This window comes from Hetaerina americana, unplaced genomic scaffold (genome assembly GCF_022747635.1).
Source record: "Hetaerina americana unplaced genomic scaffold, ioHetAmer1.1.p SCAF_5, whole genome shotgun sequence".
Taxonomy (NCBI): domain Eukaryota; kingdom Metazoa; phylum Arthropoda; class Insecta; order Odonata; family Calopterygidae; genus Hetaerina; species Hetaerina americana.
In genome coordinates, this window is record NW_027287095.1 from 31,487,343 (window position 1) to 31,512,227 (window position 24,885).

Consider the following 24,885-nt stretch of genomic DNA (forward strand, 5'->3'; position numbering starts at 1 on the left):
AATTATATTAATACAATCGCATTAAAATCTTGATTTTTCTGCATTAACTCTTTGTGTATATATTCTAAACTAATTACAAATAATTGTGATCCACATATCAGCATGTGGGATTTTTTAATACAGGCAGCATAATCAACGCATCAGTCAACTGCCAATAAAAAGCTTAACCATATTCTTTATCAACCTAATATGAACGACAATAAAAATAGTAAGGTAAAACCAGTAATTTAAATAGTATATTTAATTTATTTCTTACAAAATGACTATTAATAATTCAGAATATATGGATGGGCAAAGAAATTTATAAATATTTTAACAAGATAGCCAGCTAGCACTATCACAATTATAACAAATTACAAATATTTAGATGATAGTGATAACCATATTTAAAATTTTCTTTGGCAAATTAACAACTTTTACTACCAATTTCACAGATTATTCCAAAAAGGAGCTGGACAAAGATGACATCTTGCTGTCAGCAAGCAATGACCTTGGTATTACTTGTATATGTAACTTGTACTTTCTTATGTAGCACTTAAAATTTTTCTTAACAATTCACATACTGGGTAATTAAATCTTTTTAAACTCTCTATTTGGGCCCATTTTTAGCTACGTACTGTATAAGGAAAAATGCTAGAACTTTCTTTAAAATATAAATTTTTAATGCAACTATTTAATTAATACAAATAATCTTAATATTTTTTCTTTTTAAGTACCCGCCGATTGCTGATTGAGCAATTTGCAGGCGAAGAAATCCAGGTAATATCCAATCCCACTTGCTCAGCTTAGGTCGCGTGAATAAACATACTCAAAATAATCAGAAAATAATTTAGAGCATCCCATGAGAGCATATAAAAAAATATTTGTCCCACAATGAAGAGTGATTTATTTGCAATGAAACCCCAGGAAGTGAAATTATACAATATTGAAGCTTACCAACATAAGATTTTAACCCTTATCTCTCTAAATAAATCTTAGTATGTCATCATATGCATCTCAGAAACAAAGAGGCTATGTGGTCCCAAAAGGAACCATGTGGCCATATGTGAAAAAATGCAGTGGTTCTTTTAAGAATGATAAAGGTTAAATATGGATTAAAGAGGTAAAATTACAAATATTAGTTTAATAAATCATGGCCTATGAAAGGGCTACATTTCAATAAAGGCAAAAGAAAATTAATTATCAGATGCATACAGATGGCTATTTAAATGAAAAAACCAACCTGCTAAAAGACGAGAATTCTCATTACCTGCATTCAGCATGTTAATGAAAACAATAATGAATTCTAGGCTTGACCATTCACCAAGGTCATATTCTGATTTATTATAGCTTTCAGGTGGTTAATTTCAGGCAAGTGGGTGGGCTTATTGGTGGAGAGTTTTGGTCCAGTTTCATTATTTGTTTGGTACGGTTATTATTTTTTCCAGTTTTATTATTATAATGCTAATTTTCAATGATTATGATCATTATGCATTTTCCTGTTGCACTGGAATTTTCTTTATGGAGTGCACAGAACCTCTAGCATTATAGTTATGATAAAATAGGTGTAGGTTCCTAGTTATTGAGAAAGATGAGTTTAATAAATTCAAAATTTGATAACCAAGTAGCATTTTTTATGTATTCACAATTACTTCCTCTCTCAAGCATATCACTTGGCTACACACTATAAACTACATAATATAAGGTTTTCTTAACAAAAGATAATTTTATGACTTGTTAAATACTGGAAATTCACACAAGAATGGACGTTTAGAATTACAGGACATAGAATGAAGCAATGCATTATTATCGAAGAAGCCGCATAATCCATGTCCTGTTGGCTCATTTTGTGCCCATTCACTATACCCAGCTTCTGCCAGAGTTTGTCCTGTACACAAGAAATAATTTATTATTTTGTGTTACAGTGCATGTGTATGAATAATAATACCCAATTATAATTTCTTATAGCATGAAAATTCCCTTAGAAAGAGATGATTGCTCTTGATATTCATTACCATAATTTCAAATTTTAGTTTGAGTAAAAGACATTCTATTCCGTTCACACTTTCAGCCTCTGAACTTCATTTATAATGATTTGGCTGTAGTTCATAGTCTTGTGAAATAAAAATCCCAATAATCTTCAACATTAACCACAGTGAAAAGGGTGTTTCAATTATTATTAATATAGGTAGTAAAATAGTTACAAGTATGTATAATATAAATTAAGAAAATCAAATATCAACAAAAGTAGCTATTTTTTTTTCTTTATAGTTTGAGACATTTCAGAAGCAGAATGTCTTTAACATTAAGCAATGAGGATTTCACAAATAAATATTTATGTACTAACCAAAAATTGTTCTGAAATCCCCTGGATTTTGGAGGTCATTGATTCCTAAGAAAACAAATGATCCCCCAGTTGGAAATTTACTCCAAAACCCTCGTAATAAAGTGGCTTCTTCTTGAGAATTAATAATAGCCAAGTGTCCTCCATCAACTGAACAATTGAAAAATGCTTCGTAGAATGTCAGCTGAGAAGCATTGTACAATTTGTAGTAGCCAATGCCAGGGTAATGTGTATATCGTGCTGGAACTGAAAGTCATTCATGAGTTCAGTAATAATTAATTCTTTCCCCACCAGAAGGGCCTTAACAAGGTGTGCCCCTTGGCTGCATAGGCTATGTAGGTGCCCACACAGCCTGAATAGCCTTCATTTTAGGCTCCTTCACAGCTTGTGTAGATACCAGTGTAGGCATTTGACACACCTTGTGCCCACATGGTCATTTTGGCACTTGGTGAGGACTTCCTCTTTGGTTCAGACAAATAATTTCATATTTAAATTTTAACTTGCAAAAAAAAAGGAAGCAATTTCTATATACCTAGTTGACATCATAAATAATTCTATCTATCATTATTAACCCTCTGAGTGTCATACAATGGTATAGTGTTGTTTAGTACCATTGCTCATTTTGCTAACAATGATATATGCAGCATGGACTTTGCAGTGGTAAGCCAAAAGAATGATGTCACATGTATCTAAATAACGATTATATATATATGGTCTGTGCAATAAATGCATGAACTGGTGCAATTTGGCAGCCATGACACAGACTGTAGCCCCGTCCGTTAGCGACACTAGTTGCCTGAGACCCAATGAGCTGTCTGTGCTTGGCAGATTGTTGAGCTGTGAGTGCGGTGCCAGTTAGATTAGTTTCTGTTGTCCTTGTTTTTAATATTTGTCAAAAATGGAAATTGACAAAATCACGGAATAATGAATCAAAATTAAGTTTTTTGGTGAATTGCGGTAAAAGTTATCAAGAAATAACTAAAATGTTGACAGCTGTTTACGGTGATAATGCTCTGAAGAAAACATCTGTTTTCAAGTGGATTAAGCATTTTAAAGATGGCTGACAAGATGCCATGGATGATGCAAGGCTGGGATGACCTTCAACCACCTGTGTTGATGACAACATTGATTTTGTTTGATCCCTTGTCCTTACCAATCGTCAAAAGACTGAAAGAACGATAGATGATGGACTGAATTCAGGAAAAACAACAGTGCACACTATTTTAACCAAAATGATGGATGGATCTTTCACCATGACAATGCACCTGTACATTCAGCATTGATTGTTTGAAAATTCAATCACCATCCTTGATCATCCTCCTTATTCGCCAGATCTTGCCCCCTGTGACTTTTTCTTATTCTACATCACTGGGAAGATGTACACACTATAAAGCAAGAAACAAGGAGACAGCTAAAAAGCCTAACTACTGAGGACTTCCAAGGGTGCTTTAAGCAGTGAGAAAGAAGATGGAATAAGTGCATAGCAATGAATGGAGAGCAATTTGAAGGGGACAAAATTGATGTAGACTAAATGTTGCAAAATAAAGTTTTCATAGCCTCAGTTCGCGTATTTATTGGACAAAGTTGTGTTTTATGTCATTGACTGAATAAAAGCAGCCTGTTTTACATTCCTCTGTAATTTAAATGGGTTATCTGAATTCTAGGTAGGTAGGTTCATCAATTGAAATTCCTTTTACAAAGATTGCATTTTCCACATGCATATAATAAGCTGCACTTACAGCGTGAAACTTAATTTGTATATGAGCAATCCATCAATTGTCTTGCTTCATATTCCATTTCGTTTTCTTTCAAGTATGTTGTTTTTTATGCATGATTGTTGTCTTAATATTCCCGACAGCCAGGAAAGCCTTTTTCCAAAATGAGAAGATCTATATTTTACCTATATCGGAGACAGAGAATTGTACCACTTAAGTAAAAGATCAAATTTAAAAGTATGTACTGCTTTGACTGCAATGCAGTCTCTGATGATAAGAGTATGATGCTGTTCCATGGGTTGATATCTTAACCTGAGGGATTTGAATTAAATGTTGGAGCTAGATGATTTTACAATATTTAATACATGATACCATTAGATGTTTTAAAATAATGAGCAGTACTAATAGGTACCACCATTGCATATGTATTTTACACCTTATCACCTTTTCATATGTACCTACTATGTGTGGCCATTAAATTTCAAAATAATCAAAGACAAATAGGAAGAAATAAACAATTGGTGACAATTTTAAACATATTTTGCAAAATATCAAAAATACCTACTGAAATTATGGGCACATCCATTGAAACACATGGCACTAAGAGATCTAATAACAAAAAATAGAGTGCAGCATAAGTGCAAATCATTTTGAATATAAATATGCTAAAATCAGTTTATTGCCTATGTGATAGTTATTATGGTATACATGTGGATCTGTGCATGCTTAAGCCACCAATTGAATAAATGTCTACCTAGCATTTGAAATTTTTACAAAATTCTTCATATTTTGATGAATTCCATTGTAAACTAGGTACCTCTTGTTGGTAATTACTTCCTATTTTATAGATAGCTATTTACATCTGTGGGTGGTGAAACATGCATGATTATTAAAAAATTCATGGATGAATTTATTGAATTAAATAAATACCTACCTGTTCTAGAGGGTCTCTGATCATCAGATTTTGGTGCTTCTGAAGAAATTAAGAAGTTTTGAATTAGATTTATATGTCATCTCTAATGAATAAGAAACATAATTGGGGGAAAATTAATAAATCTATGATAATAAACTATGCTTAAATTTTTTGCCATAATATTCTTGAAGAGACAATATGAATAGAGTTCCAAGCATGCAATAGATAAAAATTGTAACACTCATTTTTAAGCCTATTATATCTAGTCGGTCTTGCAGTATGGGGAAGTTTGTTATGGAATTTTAAGGCAAGTTTATCCAACTGGTTGGAGGTTTTGGACAATCTTCATTGAGTAATGTCTAACATATATCTTGACTTGTATTATGGCTGTGTATATTGCCTATTTACATAGTTATTAAAATTATCTTTTACAAGAATAAAGCACTGGTAAATGTATATTTTAAAGACCATCATCACTCAGCCTGAAATATAGTGGATGACAGCGGTCATGATGGCCAGAGCTGGTTATAAACTTGACTGCTTTTTTTTGTGACATAAGCACTCTATGAAAATGAAATGAAATAATTTACTTTGTAATTCCACACACTTTATTTAAAAAACATGACCAGGTTTTGATTTGAGCGTCATCATCAGGTGGTCCTCATTGAAGCAAACTTGGTATATATATATATATATATATATATATATATATATATATATATATATATATACTACCTTGATCACAAAGTTCCCGGAATAACCACCGTGTGGCGCTCCCATCGTTCCGATTTGAGTTCTGTTTTTTTTGTTAAATTGGTACATCTGTTGTTGATATTCCCTTTAAATCTTAGTGTCATAACTTGACATTTGCAAAAGTTACGTAGCCAAGAGTACATCTATCTCTGTGTGTGTTGGCGATTTTTTACAATTGCAGAAATGGATTTAAATTTGCAACAACGAACTTGTATTAAATTTTGCGTAAAAAACGGATTTAGTGGCGCACGGACGTTGGAAATGTTGGAAAAGTGTTTCGGCAACGATTCTCTAAAAAAAACGGTCGTTTACCAGTGGCACGAGCGGTTCAGAAGTGGTCGTGAGTCAATCGAAGATGATGAACGCAGTGGCAGACCATCGACATCGAAAGTCGGTGAAAAAATTGATAAAGTAAAAGAAATGTTGGTCAATAACCGCAAATTAACCATCAGAGAAATAGCGGAGGACTTGAACATTGCCTATGGATCCGCCCAAGACATTGTGGTTAATGATTTGGGTTTCCGTCGTGTAGCAGCAAAGTTGGTGCCAAAAGACCTCAATTTCATGCAAAAAAAGAGACCGTGTTGACGTCGCAAAAGACATGATTTGCGAGGCTGAATCCGATCCCACATTCATCAAAAGGATCATTACTGGAGACGAGTCGTGGGTTTAAGAGTACGACACGCAATCCAGACATCAGGCAAGTGAATGGCGTTCACCAAATGAGCCGAGACCAAAAAAACCACGTCGTTTTCAGTCAAAAAAGAAGGCAATGCTGACGGTTTTCATGGATTACAACGGTGTAGTGCATCATGAATTTTTGCCAGAAGGCCAGACAGTAAAAAAAGAGTATTATTTGGGCGTTATGAGACGTTTGCGTGAAGCAATTCGCCGAAAGAGACCAGAAATGTGGGCAGAAAACTCATGGATTTGACACCAATGATAACGCACCGTCGCACAGTGCTATCATTATTCGTAATTTTTTGACGAAAAATGCAACAAATACCATCCAACAGCCACCGAATTCACCTGATTTGGCTCCCTGTGACTTCTTTCTGTTCAATCGAGTTAAAAAACCATTACGGGGAACGCGTTTTAGCAGCCGAGAGGAAGTAATGGAAAAATCGCAGGAAGCACTGATGGACATACCGAAAACCGAATATAAAAAATGTTTCGAGGATTGGATCAAGCGCTGGCATAAGTGTGTTGCAGTCGATGGGGATTACTTTGAAGGGGACAATATAGATTTAGATGAATAAACTTGTATTTTTAATTTTCTGAATAAATTCCGGGAAATTTTTGATCAAGGTAGTATATACGTTCAACATCGAAACCTGGGTTGTGTTTTTTAAATAAAGTGTGTGGAATCACAAAGTAAATCATTTTATTTCATTTCAATATGTTATGCAAATTCCATAAAGTTACGCCTGAGACAACAAATTTTATAAGCACTCTATCTCACGGGCTGAATAAAAACAGCTCGTTTGACATTCCTCTATGATTTAAATGGATTATTTGAATTCTAGGTAGGTGCGTTAATCAATTGAAATTCCCTTAACTTAGGTTGTATTTTCCTTATATAACCAGGTGCACTCAGAGCATGAAACTTCATATCCCGACTACTCTGATCACGTTGGTCCAAAACACTACCGAGATACGTAAACTGTTCCACCAACTCTAGTTTTTGCCCTCCTATTTTAATGTTTAGCTTAGCCTTTTATCTTTCTGGAATATTGCATAACCTTTGTTTTATTAATATTGATTCTTATCCCATATCTAACGCACTGAATTTCTAATTCAATCAGCAATGCTTGCAACCTTTTGTCTGATTGACACACTAGCGGTTGGTCATCAGCAAACCTAACTGATTTTACAAATTCCCCTCATACATTTATTTCTACTTCCAGTTCTTCCTATGCCTCTTTAACCATTTCCTCCACATATACGTTGAACAATGCCGGAAATGTTTTCTACCCCCATGGCCTTATTTGATTTCATCTCGTTTAATGCCATTCCTATCTCATCATCAAGTATGCCTGTATCTAAGCTGTTTGCTTCTACATCATGTTCTCTTTATATGTCTAACCATGGTGGCCTCTGTTCTTTACCATTCAGTTATTTTACGTATTCCTTCCATTTCTTTTTGATCTTTTCTGTTTCAACTATTATCTTACCTAACTTACTGTTACCAACAATGTGGACTTACTGTCCAACTGTTAGTATAGACCTTCTTACTTCCTGATTGCAATTTAACCTTGCTGTATAGTGCACCAATTGCACCCTTTTTCAGCAAAATTTCTATATCCTCGCACTGGATCTTCTACCATGCTTCTTTTGCTATATTTGTTACACATCTCAATTTATTATTTAAATCTTTGTGCTTCCTTCTGCCTATCTCTGTGTTTACATTCTTCCATTTTCTTCTCTCATCCATCTTTGTAATCATCTCATCCGTGATCCATGGTTTCCTAGTCCTTTTTGCGTTAACAGTTCCAATAGTGTCTTTTGAGGCTTTTGATACCCCTTTCTTGATACATTCCCATTTTACTTTGATAGTACTCAGCTCTTTACCGTCATCCATGATTTTCTGTACAGCCTCCTGATACTCCTTCCTTATCAATCAATTTGATGCTTCTACATTCCATTTCCCAACCCACCACCTGTGCCTTATCTTTTTGAAATGGAAGCTTCTCTTTGTTACAACTAAATTATGATCAGAGTCCGCATCCGCTCTCAGGAAGCTGTAAAAATTGATCACACTGCTCCTCAGCCTATGCCTAACCAGAATATAATCTAAATGATACCTTTCTGAGTCATCTGGCATTTTCCATCTATACTTATGCTTTTTGTGGTGCCTAAACCAAGTTTTGGTGATGACTAACCCCTGTCCTCAATAGAACTCCATTGCCTTCTCCCTGCAGTCATTTCTTGTACCTAAACCATAGTCCCCCACCTTATCACAATCTCTTTCTTAGTCTACCATTGCATTCCAATCCCCCACCACTATCAAATGTTTCCTTGCAGAAATACACACGATTATGTCCTATAACTGATCGCCTATCTAATAGACTTCTTCCTCCTTACGATTGCTTGGTGGCATGTCAATGACCAAGTTTGTTGGTTCTGCTTTTACCTCTGACAGTAATATACTATCCGTTGTTTGCTCTATGTTGAGTACACTTCTTCCTACCTTTTTATTCAATATTATGGCAACCCCTTGTTGGCTGTCATCCACTCAACTTTATATTACTCTATGACTCACTCCAGTAATCCCCACCACCCTTCCACCTCACCTTGAATAGACGTAAAATATCTATATTTTCTCTTCCCATCTTGTGCTTTATATTCTCTATTTTTTCTGTCCTTAACATTGTCCTAACATTCTAAGTTCCTATTCTAACTAATTTGGTCTTCTTCTCCTGCATATTCTGTCCTACTGCTGTCGGTTAACCTTAGCAAAGATTTTGTGAGATGATGATCCTGGAAGCCATGCCTCTCTGCCAGGTACAAGATACAGTTGATTGGGCCAAGTCCCGTAGTTGCCAGGACTTACATTGTCTATTTTTTCTGTCATAAAAGTGTTGGGAATTATAATTGAGGTGGTTCCCATTGCCTTCCTCAATAGTGATTTTAATTTGACACAATCACTCAGTGGCCATCCCACTTGGGTCAGACACCTTTGCAGCCACCTCACTGAGAAACAAACTCTGCATAGACTACCTTGTCTGTCTCCTAACCTTCAACTTATCTGGCACAGGTGACCTACCATGAAAAATTATCATTGCCCCTGCTAGCACAGCTCTCGGGGTCATCAGAATGCATAAGCCCTTCCATCACGTCTAGGTTGTAGTCCATAGGATAGCAGCCCTAAATCCAATTTCTGGAAACCCTTTTTGGAGCCAAAATAAGGTTTTAAGAATAAAAGAACTACCTATACGCCTAAGGTGACATGAGAGGAACTCCTTCCTTTCCATATAAATTCTATATGCTATGAAATTTTATACCAGTTGGGCTCTAAACTCTTATCTATCTATCAAACTTATCTTTGAGTGCAGCCATAGGTAGGATATAGACCAAGCTTAAAATATTTTTTTTAAGACTATATATTACTTTCCATGCAGGTATATTGCCAGCCAGTTCTTGATTATAAATTAGTTTATGGGCACAAGTGTCTAATATGTGTAATTTTAGTTTACAATCATGATGGTTGATTGATGAGCATGTTCAGGACCAAGCCACAGCTTTGTATAAAATGTGGTCTACAATAAACTGGAAATATTAAAACTCAGAAAATACCAGAATATTTTGAAGTATCCTCCGAAGATGTAATATTCATTTGATTGCTCCATGGTCACACGGTTAATCCATGCAACCCAATCCATTGAGCAATTCAGTTCCAGTACAGTTCTTCACATCCAAACAATAAGAGCTATGACATCAGTAAGGTAAGTTATGGTCTTTAACCCATGGAATGAGGCAATATTTTTAATGTGTTGAATCGCACATACTGCCAATCTAAATAATTATCTGGAGACAAAAAACACACAACGTTTTTGCTATTTTTCCTTGGCTCATTTTTTCCGTTAAATAAGTATTATTATGTAGCAAGTACCTGTTTCTCCCATATATCATTCCTTTAAGGACATCACCTATTCATTTGTCAATATCAGATGTTGAAACTATCATTAACAGCACCACCATCATTTTGCAAAATTTAGTTCATTGTTAATACAAGGTATAACTTGCCTGCGTATGCTCCAATAGCATGAATAGATTCAATGCTTCCATTCGTTCGTGTGTTTAAATTAAAATCTGCATTCCACTGTGCAGCAAGTCTTGCGCCATTGGAATAAACTGAAAAAAGTGCAACCCAATGTCCTGTTTTGTTTTTCCTGCTTGTTATAGATAAATGCAACGATTTATTCATAGGCATGGATGATATGTTTTCTAATTCATTGATCTGAGATAGCAATTCCTGCAAAAACAGTAGCTGTAAAACTGTAGCTAAAAGTAATTTTCCATTAAATATCATCTTAAAGAAATTTATAAGCAGGTACTAAGAAATTTAAATTATATCAACAATGATTATTGAAAAATGTAATTTAGGACTTGGAAAATTATAAATGCCAAGTTCTTCAGTGGCCTATCTACAGTCAATGTTGATCACTTCTATAACTCAGAGTCTCAGTGACCTTCATTATTATCTAGTTCAACTTTTGAACCTGATGACCTAAATAAAAGATAAAATTTTTCCTCTGCAAGTCAAAGGAGTGTCCTAATTGTTTTTAATCAAGGAATTATATTTTATTATATGCAAAAGCAATATTTATCAGGAAATAGGTAGCATTTAAGTTTTATGAGATCTGCCATTGTAGAAGCACAAAAAAATTAATGTAACTCACATGCAGTTCAAGGACACATTTGGTATTTATAATCAAAAGTTTAATTCCAACACAAAAAATGCAGGCACCTAATTTTTATTCAATTTGATATTTCTGCATTCAAAAAAGTATCTCATTTTTTAAAGTTCTAATATATAGTATAATTGATGTCTCACAGCTATTTCCCAGACATTTGGGGTTAAGGGGTCAATAAATGTGCTCCTTTATCACCATCCCCCATCCCACTCACTGGTATCTGTGCCACCTGCAAGAAATAAGATTTTAACATTACTGTATAATTAGATTCATAACAGCTATTATTTCTTGAAAAATAAATCATTAAGTATTTTTGTCCAAAATGAATTAACATAAAAATGCTTCAGAGATGCAATTTGAAGAAAAAAATCAGTAGGCGTATAAAAAAATGTACGTATAAAATTTGTAAACATGATGTGCAATTTTTTCAATGTATAAAATATGTACAATTTGATGAATATAAATATATTATATTATTTATACTATGTATGTATGTGTATATATATGCATACACACACACATATATACATATATATATATATATATATATATATATATATATATACTATATATATATATATAGAAACAGGGTCCGTTCAATAGGTATCAGGACTGGTTCGCTGTAGCTCAGTGGAGCGGAGGATGGGGGTCAGATCGGTCGGCTCATTAGAGAGGTCCCACCACTCAGGCGCACTTTAGTTCAGTCGCCTCCGGACCCTCTCCTACACCTATATAATAACAATATAAAGCTAAGAGTAAAATACAGTTCTTACGTGCGGTGATACGAGGTCGAAAAAAAATGTGCACGTCTTTACTCTTTTAATAAACGCACACGACAGCGATGAGCACCACAATATGTCATAAATGAATCCACGATTAGAATCATTAAGAAGACCGACGAAAACAACCGGTAAAGTAATTCCGGACAAAAAAATTTGGACTAGTACCCTTGCTGGTGCTTTTGCCTAGTACTTCCTATAGTAGCAGATGTGATATGTTCATGAGTTTCTCAATATGTAAAAATGCGAGAGAGAGAACTGCTTCCTGAGATTTCCTTTTCTCCGCTTCTGTCGATCCACGATCTTACGGTAACCAGGTTCATCTGAGTTAGTTTAGAGGCAATAAGAGAGTAAATATGGCAACACTCAACGAATTATCTTTCCAAGTCCCTCTTTCTTCTGATTCATCCATGACCTTGCCTTCTTCACCAAATGCCTGCTTCCCAACCTCGGAAGACCTTTTTCATAACCCCAAACCTCGCTCCCCTCCTACTTCCCGTTTCGTCTGGACCGCCGATAGAGACCTCTCGTACGCATTTCGCCTCCCCACTCCTCACTCCTCATTTCACACTTGCCTCCCAAATATCTCGCGGACTTCTTTCAGTGGGTCCATCCCTCAGCGGAAGTGGTTAGGAAGGAAGGAGGCGCCCGAGGTTGGTAACCGATGACTCCCAGATTGCACGCAAATGAGTGGTAGTATTACTGGTTGACGAGAGTATGCCCAAGTGTGTACTAGTAATATTATTAAAATAAGAATTTCAGGGGTATAAAGGGGTATTTACATAAGCATTTCAGGGGTATAGAAAAATTCTAAAAGTTAACCCTAGTGGAAATTACGTGAAATTTAGGACAAACGGTGACGTGCACAAAAAAAGCATAAGGGGACGAAAAAAAAGGAAAGAAAAGAGAGAGAGACGCGAAAGTTTTCCTTCCACTCACAATATAGAAATTGAGGAAGCCTTGAAATGAATTTATCAAATGAATTATTGTCACGACTGCGATTAGGAAGACGCGTTTTCTAAGTCTTTGTTTTGGAGGAGAAGGGAATCAATCCGTCAAAATGAGAGGCGTTTTCGCTCATGACTCATCAGTAAAAATGCGTCTCATTTTGACTAATTGATTCCTTTTTTCTCCAAAAGGAAGATTTTCATTCAAAAAATAATTTCGTTTTCTATTTAGCAGGTGAAAATAAGTCAAATGTTGACGCAGTTGTGGAAAAATTTCTTTTGGCATTTCTTAAAACCTGCGTTATACTATAGGCATTGATTCTTTGATAAAACAGAAATAAATATCTGCGTCTCTAAGCTGACTAATAAACTAGTATTCTTAAGGCAGGGAAGGTTTATGATCTGGGAAGGTCTAGCGGCGAAGTTAGGATGATGGACACCTCCAGGCTCACCGTTATATTAGGCAGAGAACTACAAATGACGCTGTTGAGGGTCTGATATTTGATTCTTAATGTGGTATCTCAGTCAAAATATTTTTTAATCTCGCTTCTAAAAGAATGTGGTTGCGCACATAGCTGACAGCCATAGTCAACGTAGCTCGAAGTAAGGAACTCACAATATTAATTACTATAGCTCAACTTGAAGTCGAACATTTTCACCCCCTCTTCAATTCTCGTACCCCTCCCTCTACTTCGGGAAGAACAAGAAAAGTCCAGCAGAGTTTACCCAGGTGCGTCATATGAATTAATATAAGTGTATTTATTGTTCGCAAGAGACGGAGCTGTCTAATGAGGTTTCTCCTCCAGCACTTCTAAATGCATTGGTGTCAATCCCATTACTTGTGCCAAAAACCTTCTGAATTCATGATACCGCAAATGCCACCTTGCGGGCTATTTAATTTACTTCCCATAACATGTATGACATATCATGTATGCCATAACATCGATGTTTTTGTCGGACGTTGCAAGAAAATAATATTGGCTCCATAATCAGAAAAAATATTTAAAAAGCATATCTTAGTTGTAACCAACCTTCGGGCAAAGATTCCAACAAAAAAAGTGACTGAACTCACTGACAAAATATGACTATCTATGATAAACGATATTTCACTTGTTAAGCATTGGCTCACATTTAATCTTGGTTTATTTCACCGCCAAATAACAATGTATGTTGTTATGGCGAATCTGAAGTGCTTGATTTGGTTTTCCATCTTACGAATGTCTATACCGTAGTTAAGAACAATTGGAGTAACATTGTTACCATAACGCACTATTATCTCACAAACCGGCATCAGTAAAACATCAGATGGAACACCATCCAATGATTATTTTTATGTTTAATATATTTGTTGAAGGCAAAATTCATATGCAACAAAATTCTGATAATTCTGATTCCTTCCTGCAGTAAGACGCACACCCCCAATGCGGAGACCGACAACAGGATGCATTCGCTATTCACTCCACCACTGGAGTGGTTTCGCATATTATAATAGCGGCGTCATGCTTTATCGCCATGAGAGGTCTGTAGAATAACCTCGATGCAGAATTTTCCATTTCTAACGCGTGATAGGAAAAAGGAGAGAGTGATCCGAGGAATTAAGGGAAAGGTTCACTGAAAAGATCAGTCGTCATTGAGTAAAGTAAGTGTTCTGTTCGCTCTAAGGGCTCTACTTGATCACAGTGGATGTTTCTCCATTGTAGTTTTTACGTTCAATTAGCATAGCAACAATAAATTGACGGTGGGGAACGAAAATTACAGTTATGCGTCCCTATATTACCCTGAAAGTCGCCAAGAGGGTACCCTAGTATAAGGAGGTGAAGGGGTAACCCTAGAATAATTTCCATGGAAAGCTATAACATACCACAGTACACATATGAAAGAAATGGAAATAATGCCAGCCAACATAAATTTATTGTGGCTGAATGAAAATCTAGACCATTTATTCGAGTTTTCCCGAAGTGTAGACCAGAGAAAAGGTGTATTTTTAGAGAAACGAATATTTATTTATCAGAAGTTGTTTACCGTTCAGAAGGAGTTGCAGACCCTAATAACTAATTCTCAGATGTATGGTATTCATCGAGAGCCAACACTTCAAATTATGAAGAAAACCTAGTGCGCTACTCCAAAGCAATCTTTAGATCCACAGCCTCCCTGCCTGCAGTCCACAACTTTTCCTCCATCTAACCCCGCTGACTTTATTCGATCCAAACCAGTGGACATTTCATCTTCCCCTAATATGCCAATAACTACATACCACTTCTTTTGTCACTCTTTTCATTCAATTTATTTTCCCCACTCGCATCTCAAAAGGCTCCAATCTGGGCTCATCTTCACTCGCATCAACGACGAATTTTCGGAGCCATCAATACTACGCTCCTATTCAAATTTTCAAGTAATACAAAGTTTTGACAATCTGTTCTCTTCGTTTTCACTAAGGTCCCCGCAGTCAATTTCCTCCTCTTTGTGGATGTTTCTTTAGCTAACGCCATTATCCTAGTGTCCCTATTACTCTGCCCAATGTCATCTAAGACACCTCCCAAAGAACTGCCGTGCTTTGCTAGCTCTAGCATAGTTTCTTCCCGCTTAGGTGTTCAACTTGGTCTTCCTATGCCTTGATAATAAAGTGATATGGTCGCAGAAACTCATATAATCTCTTTAATCTTAATGCATACAATATATCCTTAATCCAGTCTATATATTCTTGGTCTTCGGGGCAAGAGGGTGAGATTTGAGCATCCTTATGTTTAAATTTGCTTTAGTCTGGTGTCTTGATTATTTGAGCTTCTTTTCATTTTACATTGTTATTTTTTGTATATGAGCTGGACGAGAGAATGAGTAATTTTTAGGTGTCGTAGTATGTAAAAAATACAAAAAACTTAATGTTGTGTATCTCGTAAATCAATATATTGTCAGAATGCCATTAATAACCAAATATTAATTCAGGATTCACCGGATTGGTTATTAGACGGTTTTACTACTTGAAAAATTAAATCTGTAAAATATTCATACTATTTTTGAGTTTTCCTGCTCATTTTTATATCCTGCAAGAGTTATGTATTTTAACAATCTTTCGCTTCATTTCTACTCAAACGGTTGTTTTACAAAACTTCTTCAAATTTATTTATAGATTTCAAAGTTTTTACTCTTTGTCATACATTTATTTATTTAATGACTTTTGTTGGGGCGAGATTGAGACTTCATTGTCCCTTCTTCCGCCTAACCCTTACGCATTACAATTACGTCAATGGTAAAAAAAATCCATGCCCTTGGTGGAGTAAAACCCAACTACTAGGCGGGATTTGAAACCGCGACCTCTGAGGACGGTGATGACGTTACACCGCCGCCGCATTTACTACTTGTCACATCGACGAACAAAATTATCTTCAGAAGATGGCTTATTTGAACAATTTTTACAGCACAATTGCTAACATCAAGTAATTTGTTGTGCACTGGATTAGAAAATCATCACTGTCCGTATCTCGAGAACTAGTTCGTATATGGCTGCCAAAACGGAATGTAACAAAGTTTGTACCTAGAATAAATCGTAAATTAAGAGATTAGTAAGCCGAGGTACCACTCACTCAGTATGGGGTCACAAATATGATTTTAGCAATGAATATTTCTTTTAAACTCGTGATTTTCGTAAGAGCGAAAGTGACCACGAGCGAAAAGTTTTTGGATATATTTGCTTCGTTCATCGGTCACCTTCCGTTAATTCCCTAAACTTATACCATACATTCTGACTGAAGGTCGGCTGGGTGCAATTATTTGAAGGTTGGTAACGAACTTTCTAACGGCATTTAAAAATTTTGCGGAAAATAAAACATCACCTTTATCATTTTTGTGTCTACTTCACTATTTCTAATTTTCTTCGGCACTTAAGTAAAAAAAGTTTAAGCTCAGAAGGCACAGAGAAATTCAAATGGTGATCGAGACCAGTGAGGACAGAGAAGCATGCTATCTGACTTCGGCCTTGGCGCTCCAAATGCGTCCCCAACACAGTGGGTTTCTTCAAATACTATAAACTCGCTCTGAACATTAGTAGTGATTAGAGTCGAATTGACTCTTGGTTTGCGAGCCTTGTCACATCATTGGTGCGAGACCGCGAGGTGGTCGTTCCCCTCAACATTCATGAACTCACCTGTGACTGCCAAGGAAGGTTGCACATTATCAAGAACTTGACGAACGCTTTAAAACCAGCGCGTGAGGCAGCGGTAATTTCTGGCACGTGACCGTGAGGTAGGAGTAGAGTAAGTATTAGTAGTATTTTCTTTTTTTCTTCCTCATCAGTATTACAATCCTAGGATTGGTTTACTGCAGCCCTCCATTCTACTCTATTAAATGTCAATGCCCTCAATCCTTGATACCCTCTCTGTTTTACGTCCTTCTTAATTTGTCCTACGTACCTGACTCTTGGTCTACCTCGTGGAATCTTCCCTTCTATTTTTCGTTCTATTATATTCCTAATCAATCTATGTATTCTCTGTCGTAGAGTTCTCCATATGGTCCTATCCTCTTCCTTATACTTCCTCGTTCGTTACTTAGTCCGTCCATTTACTCTCCAGCATTCTCCTCCACTACCATGTTTCGAAGGCTTCCATTCTTCGTTGGTCCACTTTTCCTATGTTCCAAGTCTCGGAACCATAGAGCGCCATGCTCCACGCGAAAGTCTTGACGGATTGCTTCCTCATTTCCAGTCTTAGGTTCTTTGGACATGGTAATTTCCTCTTCTTCATGAAAGCGTTCTTAGCTTGGGCTATTCTTCGCTTGGTGTCGGTCGAACTTCTTCCATCCCATGTTATGCTGCCACCCAAGTAGATGGATTCTACTGGCTCTAATTTCACCCGTCGAATTGTGATATCTGCATTCATCTTCTCTTCCGAATACAAATATTTTAGTTTTCTTTTTGTTGATGTTCATATTATATTCCCACGGTACTTTTTCCATAGTATTCAGGTTTCCGCCACTACTGCGATGCCATCTGCAAACCGGAGCATGCTGATTTCTTCCTCATTTACCCGGACTCCTGATACCCAATTCTCGTTTCTTTTATTGTCTCTTCCAGGTATACGTTGAATATTGCTGGCGAGAGGTTGAATCCTTGCCTTACTCTTTTGTTTATTTTGGCTTCTATTTTTCGTTTTTATTGTTAACTGATTCTTGTGGAAGTTATGGATAATTCTTCTACCTTTGTAGTCCAATCCAAGCGCTTCTAGTATCTAGAACGTCTTGTTCCATTCGACGTTGTCGAAGAACTTCTCCAAGTCCACAAATGCCACATATAATAGCTTATTTACGCGTCTCATTTTTTCGGCCAGAACTAAAGCTGAGAATTGCCTCTTGCTCCTCGGTTGTCCTGAATTCGAATTGGTTTTATCAGAGGTTTCCTTCTGGCCTTCCTTCTATTCTTCGGCTAATTATCAGAGTAAGGATTTTTGATGCTTGAGTCACCAGGCTAAATATTCTATGCTCTTCGCATTTATGTTTTTGGTTTCCTCGGTTTTGCAATCATACTTTTCTTGAAGCCTTCTTTCAGCTGTCGGAGCTATCTTTGATTATTCCATAGAGGTCTTCGCTTTGACTCAAGAGTGCCTTGATTATTTCTCAGTTTTTGTCAACTCCTGGTGCCTTGTTTTTTCTCATGTCTGCCACAGCTCTGTAGAATTCGCTTTTCAATATTTGCGGACCCCGATCGTCTTTCCCTATCTTTCTTTTATTAAGCCATCTTCCAGTGGTTTGAGAGCTTAATAGAGTACTTCAATGTATTCTTTCCATCTATTCCCAATTTCTTCATCTTCTATTAATATTTTTCCATTAGCGGCTCTGATATTTTGCGATTTTGTTTTTCTTTACCCCTCCTCTTTCTATGAGACCTCTTACTTGAGCTGTTATCCATGGCTTCTTAGATATTTTCCCCTTACTCAAAAGGAGCTCATCTGCCGCTTTGACAATGTTAGTCTTCATTTCTTTTCATCGACCGTCAGTGCTTGTATTATCATTATTTCCTTTTACTTTCCTTTTGATGGCCGCGGTGAATTTTTTCTTTCGCTCTTTTCTTACAATAACTTTGCGTTACATCTGGCTTGTCTCCTCTTTCTTCATCTTCTTGTATCACAGTCTGCTGTCCATGATACCAGGTTGTGATCGCTATTTATATCTGTGTGATTTGTCTCCAGGCATCTTCCATGTGTATCTTCTTCTTGGATGTTCATCGAAGATGCTATTTACCACAAGTCTCTTTTTTCATTCTCCCGCAGCGTTTCCGAAGTATACCACGCTACTTCCTCTCGCCCCTCGCAGACCACAGCGTTCCAATCTCCCACTACTCGGAGGTTTTCCTTTCCTTTTACTGCTCCTAGAACCTCCTCCGTAATTTATTCTTATTCCTTATATATTCTGCTCTTCTAAGGTACGTTCTGAAAATTATGAAGCATAAGGTAAGATCTCTGTTAATCTAGTTCAGTTATCCAAACTTGAAGCTTTCGTTATTTGTTCTTAATGGAAGGATAGTGGCACATTGGCGATCGCAGGAACTGTAGCAAGGATTTTCACTTGATTTCTTTCAAATATATTGATTTTGGAAAAGGGCGCGATTATATATTCCCGTTTAATTATCATAATGCTTGATAATTTTCATCGGATGCAATGTTGAAATTTAAATTGAACACGTAAAAGACATATCCCTCTGCTGCTTCTCTAACCATTAGTATTATACATGAATTAACATTTTATTAGACTCCTTGTACAACAGTTTTTCTGAACACTGCCTAACGACTAAATGACGATGTTTGTGTTGGTAGTTATAAGTAGTTTGTTAGCATGTAAACTGATTTACCGTGAAGTTACAACTTATAATGTATACAAACTCGAATAACCTGTGTGGTGTGAGGGCTGCCTCATAGGACTCAAGGAGTCTAGGAGAATACCTGTCACGACCACAAGCATTTTAAATTTAAAAGATGCGGACGAAGAGAGCAATGCGTATGTATGAGAAATTACAAGGCGAATGGACAGCAAATGCAGTTATTCACGCTTTCTAAAAGCTGAAAACTGCTGCTTGGTCATATTTAAAATTTTTAATAGAGTGTAATTTCAATATGCTTTAATATTTCATGTACCTTGAACAGCATGTTCCACGTTCCTGTACGGTAATTTTGAATTTTGCCTGAATGTAGCAAACATATCGTATTACCCACAATCCAATGCTTCTTGGATGACACATTTGTAAAAATTTTTCCTTAGTGCAAACTCGACACTCGTTGAAGGCTCTCTTCTTATTATTATAACTGTAAGAGTTTCGGAATTATTTTTTCATTGTGTCAATTAGAAGGTATGATGTTATTGTCGTTGTTATAGACAATATAATTGGAATTATGCGATATTCCAAATGCAGTTCGCTGGGCTTTCTCTGCGAAATATTGATTGGGCACTATCATATTTGCCGTGTCAAAGTTTAATGCGGGATTGACTGTTTTAAACTGATTGACTTGCACCTCTGTTTTTCTATGCCATCGGAGAAATAGCAAAGTATTTTGGAGGATCGAGATATTTATAGATAGGTTCTAAAGAAATGCTTAGTGTGTATATTTCTTGCCCAATTTTTATGCCACGACATGACTTAAGTATGAAACATTCCAGGTTTGTTTATTAAAGGCTTCCAATGGTGTTGCTGTATTTTTCTTTTGAGAGGCGCTTTTTGATTTCCATTCACAGAACTAGATCTGTTAAATTGTAAAGGCATAGCATAAAGTTGTGGGCGGAATGAGAAATAAAGCAATCACTCTGTTGTTGTTTACTTGTGATGATGTTTCCAAGCAGGGATTAACTTTGAATATTAAAATATCTGCGTTACGCGTTTCCCTGTAGTTTCCAGTTAGATCTTGAATGGCGGTAATCTACGTTGCTCGTCGTATTGCTAAAGGTATCGGTAAAATGTTTTAATCGCTTCGTTATTCTTTCAGTTTCATCAGACCAAACTTCATTGTGAATCATGCCTCCAAAAACTGGTGGAATGACGGCGAAGAAGGCAGGAAAAGCACAAAAAAATATTTCAAAGGGAGATAAGAAAAAGAAGAGGAGGAGGAAGGAGAGTTACGCTATTTACATATACAAAGTTTTGAAACAAGTCCACCCTGATACAGGAATTTCCAGCAAGGCTATGAGTATAATGAATAGTTTTGTGAATGATATTTTTGAAAGAATTGCTGCTGAAGCCTCCAGACTTGCACATTATAATAAGCGCTCCACCATAACGAGCAGAGAAGTTCAAACAGCTGTTCGTCTTCTGCTACCGGGTGAACTAGCAAAGCATGCTGTCAGTGAAGGCACCAAGGCAGTCACAAAGTATACCAGTTCCAAGTAGACAACGCCAAATGGCTTGAATAGTTTCACATTTTAAGAAAGCTTTGTTAATGTTAAAATCCTAATCATTTGACTAAACTATGTATAACTTTACTACTGTGTATGTTACTAAACTTAGTTCTGTAGATGACTTTTGATTTAAATCTCTAATAAATTATAACATGTAAGCTTTTTGCTAGTCTTCATCATTAATTATGCTTCCCAGAAAATCCTTGGCAGTGTGGTACTTTGAAGTGAGTACATGAGTGAGAACTCTTATATACTTGCAGTGTTTAAATATTTCTTCTCTTCCCCTCTGTGCAATCAGTGGTAGAGGGCAGTGTATATGCCACTCTTGAGTTATCAAATTGATTGCTATAGCCAAATACTGGAAGGATGAGTCAGCATGTGCCACTTGACTTGGGACAAATGAGAGTAATACTAAAATTAGTGAAAGGAATTTACTTGAGTTAGGTTTGATAGTTCTTTCTGATGAGCCATCTTATCTGCAAAAATTTATTGTGGTAGCATTTGAGTGCATCTAAGCATAACATGTTGGTTCAAAACAATGTCCTAGTCTTGATTGAAATGTCTTCTTTCATAGAGATAAATGTTATTTCCAATGAGACACTCTTGAAGCTGGTATTCTGTAGTGAAAAACTACTGTTGGGCATATTCATTTGGGAGGGTGTAGCTTTGTGTTAGACAGTCGAGTAGTGAAGAGTTAAAATAAAGAAATGATTGAAGTCTCTCCCAACACTTGTTCAATACTTATCATTCCACCATTGAAATATTATTCAATTCAGTCTATTTTAATTTGTGATATTTCAAGGGATTTTGCTGTAAAGCCTGCTTGTTTTGCCTGGCCAGATGTGATTAAGATTTCAGGAGAGATTCGTCTGCAAATATTAAATATCTTTTGCCAATACATTGAAATGGAATATTAATATTATTTGTATGTTATGGCATTGAAAAAATCAGCCAGTTTTGGCATTAGTTAAGATTAGTTACTTCTCAAAATCGGAAAGGTTAAATCTCAATAAAGGTTAAGTTGGAATGTTTCTTGGTACAATTTAAAGGTTGGTGTTAATTTGAGAAGAATACAAAAAGGTAAGCTTGTGGTTAATTGCTCTATCGTAAACCTCTGTAATAATGAGCCAAATACATATGTATATAATTGGGTGGAATGTTTTATCACAGAGAAAGTAATGATTTTTTGACTTAAATTTGGGACGACCTAAATATAGAATGCTAAGATCCAGTAAGGTTAAATCGGCTATTGAGCAATGCTGTAAACATTTAGGACTGGAGGATGGCAAAACTTAAGATCATATGTTTTGTTTTAATTCAGAGTTCAGGTTTACTGAAGGAAATCCTAGAAAGATTATAAAGGGAAGTTGCAGCGAAAAATTCCGACATGTTGTCGCTTATGAAATGGCTATTTCTGGCTAAGGTATTTGACCATTATTTTATTTTTATTAGTTAACCTTAGGCCTACATTATGTTGAACACTAAGCTTAGACGGAAAAAGACCAAGGTTTTTGTTTTCCTGGTATAAAAACTTACATATGTGAGAAAGTGAAGCTGTAATAGCAGTACCTAGTCACTGTTATTACGAGTTAACAGACAGAAGATATCAGGTTATTACAGACTGGAGGAAGAGTAGAGAGAACCTGATGTGTATCATAGGGGGAAAAAACAGCAGATGGGATTCAAACCTGCTATTAGTTACAGTCGGTCGCGGTAGTCCAGGGGTACAGTGTTGGACTACTGACCTGAGGGTCCTGGGTTCAATTCTCAGGCAAGGCACTCTGGGCACCTGCAGCTGCACCCAAGCTGAAGTGATTTTTCGGGTACCAGGTCTTGATGCAAACTCATAATTAAGCTATAGAAACTCATTCTGTAGGGCTAACATGTGAAGTTTAGATCAACAAGATAACACTAGAAATCTAGTAGTAGATACCTGCATACTTTTCCATAGAAATATGCCCTGTGGCTGTATGACTTGAGAAAAAAATGACTGGACATTATATTGCCTATTATAGTATTTAATCTCTGGAAATGGTCTTATTTATAATGCTTAATGATATGCCAATTAAATTAATGTTTTTAACTTATGGATAATTATAATTATGTTCACTACAATCGATATTAATCTTTGATGTTGGTGAAAATCATTATTATAGAATCAGCAAGTTCATGCAGTTGAAGGAACACCCTGGGATCAGCACTGCAATGAATAACTTCAAAATCAATGATATACCTTCAGCTGTTTTAGTAATAATGGTACAATTTATAACAGACTCATCTTGTTTGAATACAAGAGGTCAAATATAGCTGTTTAAGGGCTGCTGTTCTGAATTTGACAGTAATTTGTTTTGAGCAATTATTATGACCCAGGTCATTATTTTGATTCTGTCATTGCAACAGAAATATCCTCATTCTTCAGAACCCATGGAAGACCTTATGAAATCTGATTTTACAATTCCTTCTCCCCCTAAACCATGAACTTCATGCTTTTACCTGCCTCTCAAAATGTACAATGTATACAACACTGGCTGACGAATCATTTCAAATATTGATTCACCCACTAAATGCATTTCTGCTTATATTGATTACCATATCAAACCCCCTGTCTCTGCATTTCCTTCCTTCATCTGTGACACGCATCACGTTCTGGAGATACTCGGCAGTCCACAGCTTACACCATAAACCATAATGGCTACAATAAATATAAACTCCCTATACACTTCCAGTCCCCTTACTGAAGGTTTTACTGTTTTTTGGCACTCCCTGCTCAACTCCCCTTGCCCCTTCCACAGATTACCTCCTCAATTTGACCCATTCTGTGCTTGAAAAAATGCCTTTTCCTTCAGAGACAAGTATTTCCTGCTTATGAAAGACACTGGCACAAGGCCTCGCGCACAAACTTGTTTATAAGCCCCCTGGAGAAAGAGTTCCTCTCCTAACAGGCACGGAAACCTATCTTTGGACCTGTTTCTTTGATGACATAATTTTATTCTAGATCCATGGCTCTGATTCTCTCTCCAAATTCATTTCCCAACTCAACACTTCTTTCTCCATCTCATTTGCCTCCTTGATCTCAAGCACCAATATTGACTTTTTAGGCACCAAAATCTCTCTTTACAACAAATAGTTCCTCACCTTAACTCAGGTCAAGCCCACCACCAACCAAAAGTATCATTTGAATAGCTGCTATCCTCCACAAACTATATATCCAACTCCCATATTCACTCTCAATCTGACCACATCACATTAACAGTAATCACTTGTCCTTCATTTAAATAACCTCAAAGCCTCCCCCATCAAAAGTAGCTATTTACCTTCCCTCCTTAATTGCATCCTCTCCCTCAAGTTCCCTTCTTCATCCTTTTCTACACCACATACAAGCCATACCCCAAATCCAAAACCCATTTGAACCTCTGCAAAACCATCTTCCCCAGAAAGACATCGGCATGCTTCAGGACAGACCCCTCTCCTCAAATCTTGTTTCAAAATGTCCTACTATCTCCTACAGGTGAACGACCAATCTTCATAACATTTTATGTCATCACCACCCTTCACAAACAACTACCTCCCATGAAACTCCAATGACTTATTCTAGCCCACATTGTAAAACATGCCCTCTCATCTACTCCCTTACCGTAATCGCTAGCTCATTTTTCATTTCATCATAT

The 24,885-nt window shown here is 36.4% G+C and overlaps 2 protein-coding genes across 4 annotated transcripts; one reads left to right on the forward strand and one right to left on the reverse strand.

The window, feature by feature from the left end:
• Positions 1-603: 603 nt before the first annotated feature.
• On the reverse strand, positions 604-10,825 carry LOC139693956 (hemolymph lipopolysaccharide-binding protein-like). The gene is made up of 4 exons (XM_071592319.1): positions 10,451-10,825; positions 4,973-5,011; positions 2,327-2,569; positions 604-1,867 (listed from the first exon to the last, which is right to left on the reverse strand). The coding sequence occupies exons 1-4, from the start codon at positions 10,734-10,736 to the stop codon at positions 1,707-1,709; spliced, it is 729 nt and encodes a 242-aa protein (XP_071448420.1). The 5' UTR covers positions 10,737-10,825; the 3' UTR covers positions 604-1,706.
• A 6,146-nt stretch (positions 10,826-16,971) lies between these two features.
• Positions 16,972-21,379, forward strand: LOC139693538 (histone H2B). 3 transcript variants are annotated; one of them, XM_071591737.1, is made up of 2 exons: positions 16,972-17,097; positions 20,809-21,379. In XM_071591737.1, the coding sequence occupies exon 2, from the start codon at positions 20,838-20,840 to the stop codon at positions 21,207-21,209; it is 372 nt and encodes a 123-aa protein (XP_071447838.1). In that variant the 5' UTR covers positions 16,972-17,097; positions 20,809-20,837; the 3' UTR covers positions 21,210-21,379. The 3 variants fall into 3 exon arrangements, with proteins under 3 accessions (XP_071447838.1, XP_071447836.1, XP_071447837.1); XM_071591735.1 differs by lacking the exon at positions 16,972-17,097 and adding an exon at positions 20,058-20,177; XM_071591736.1 differs by lacking the exon at positions 16,972-17,097 and adding an exon at positions 20,059-20,135.
• Positions 21,380-24,885: the final 3,506 nt, after the last annotated feature.

Coding starts and splice junctions, on each gene's coding strand:
- LOC139693956 (XM_071592319.1), bottom strand. CDS start 10,736: ATGATATTTAATGGAAAATTACTTTTAGCTACAGTTTTACAGCTACTG. Junction 2,570..4,972: donor TCAGAGACCCTCTAGAACAG/GTAGGTATTTAT, acceptor AATGACTTTCAG/TTCCAGCACGATATACACAT. Junction 1,868..2,326: donor GGATTTCAGAACAATTTTTG/GTTAGTACATAA, acceptor TCTTGTGTACAG/GACAAACTCTGGCAGAAGCT.
- LOC139693538 (XM_071591737.1), top strand. CDS start 20,838: ATGCCTCCAAAAACTGGTGGAATGACGGCGAAGAAGGCAGGAAAAGCA.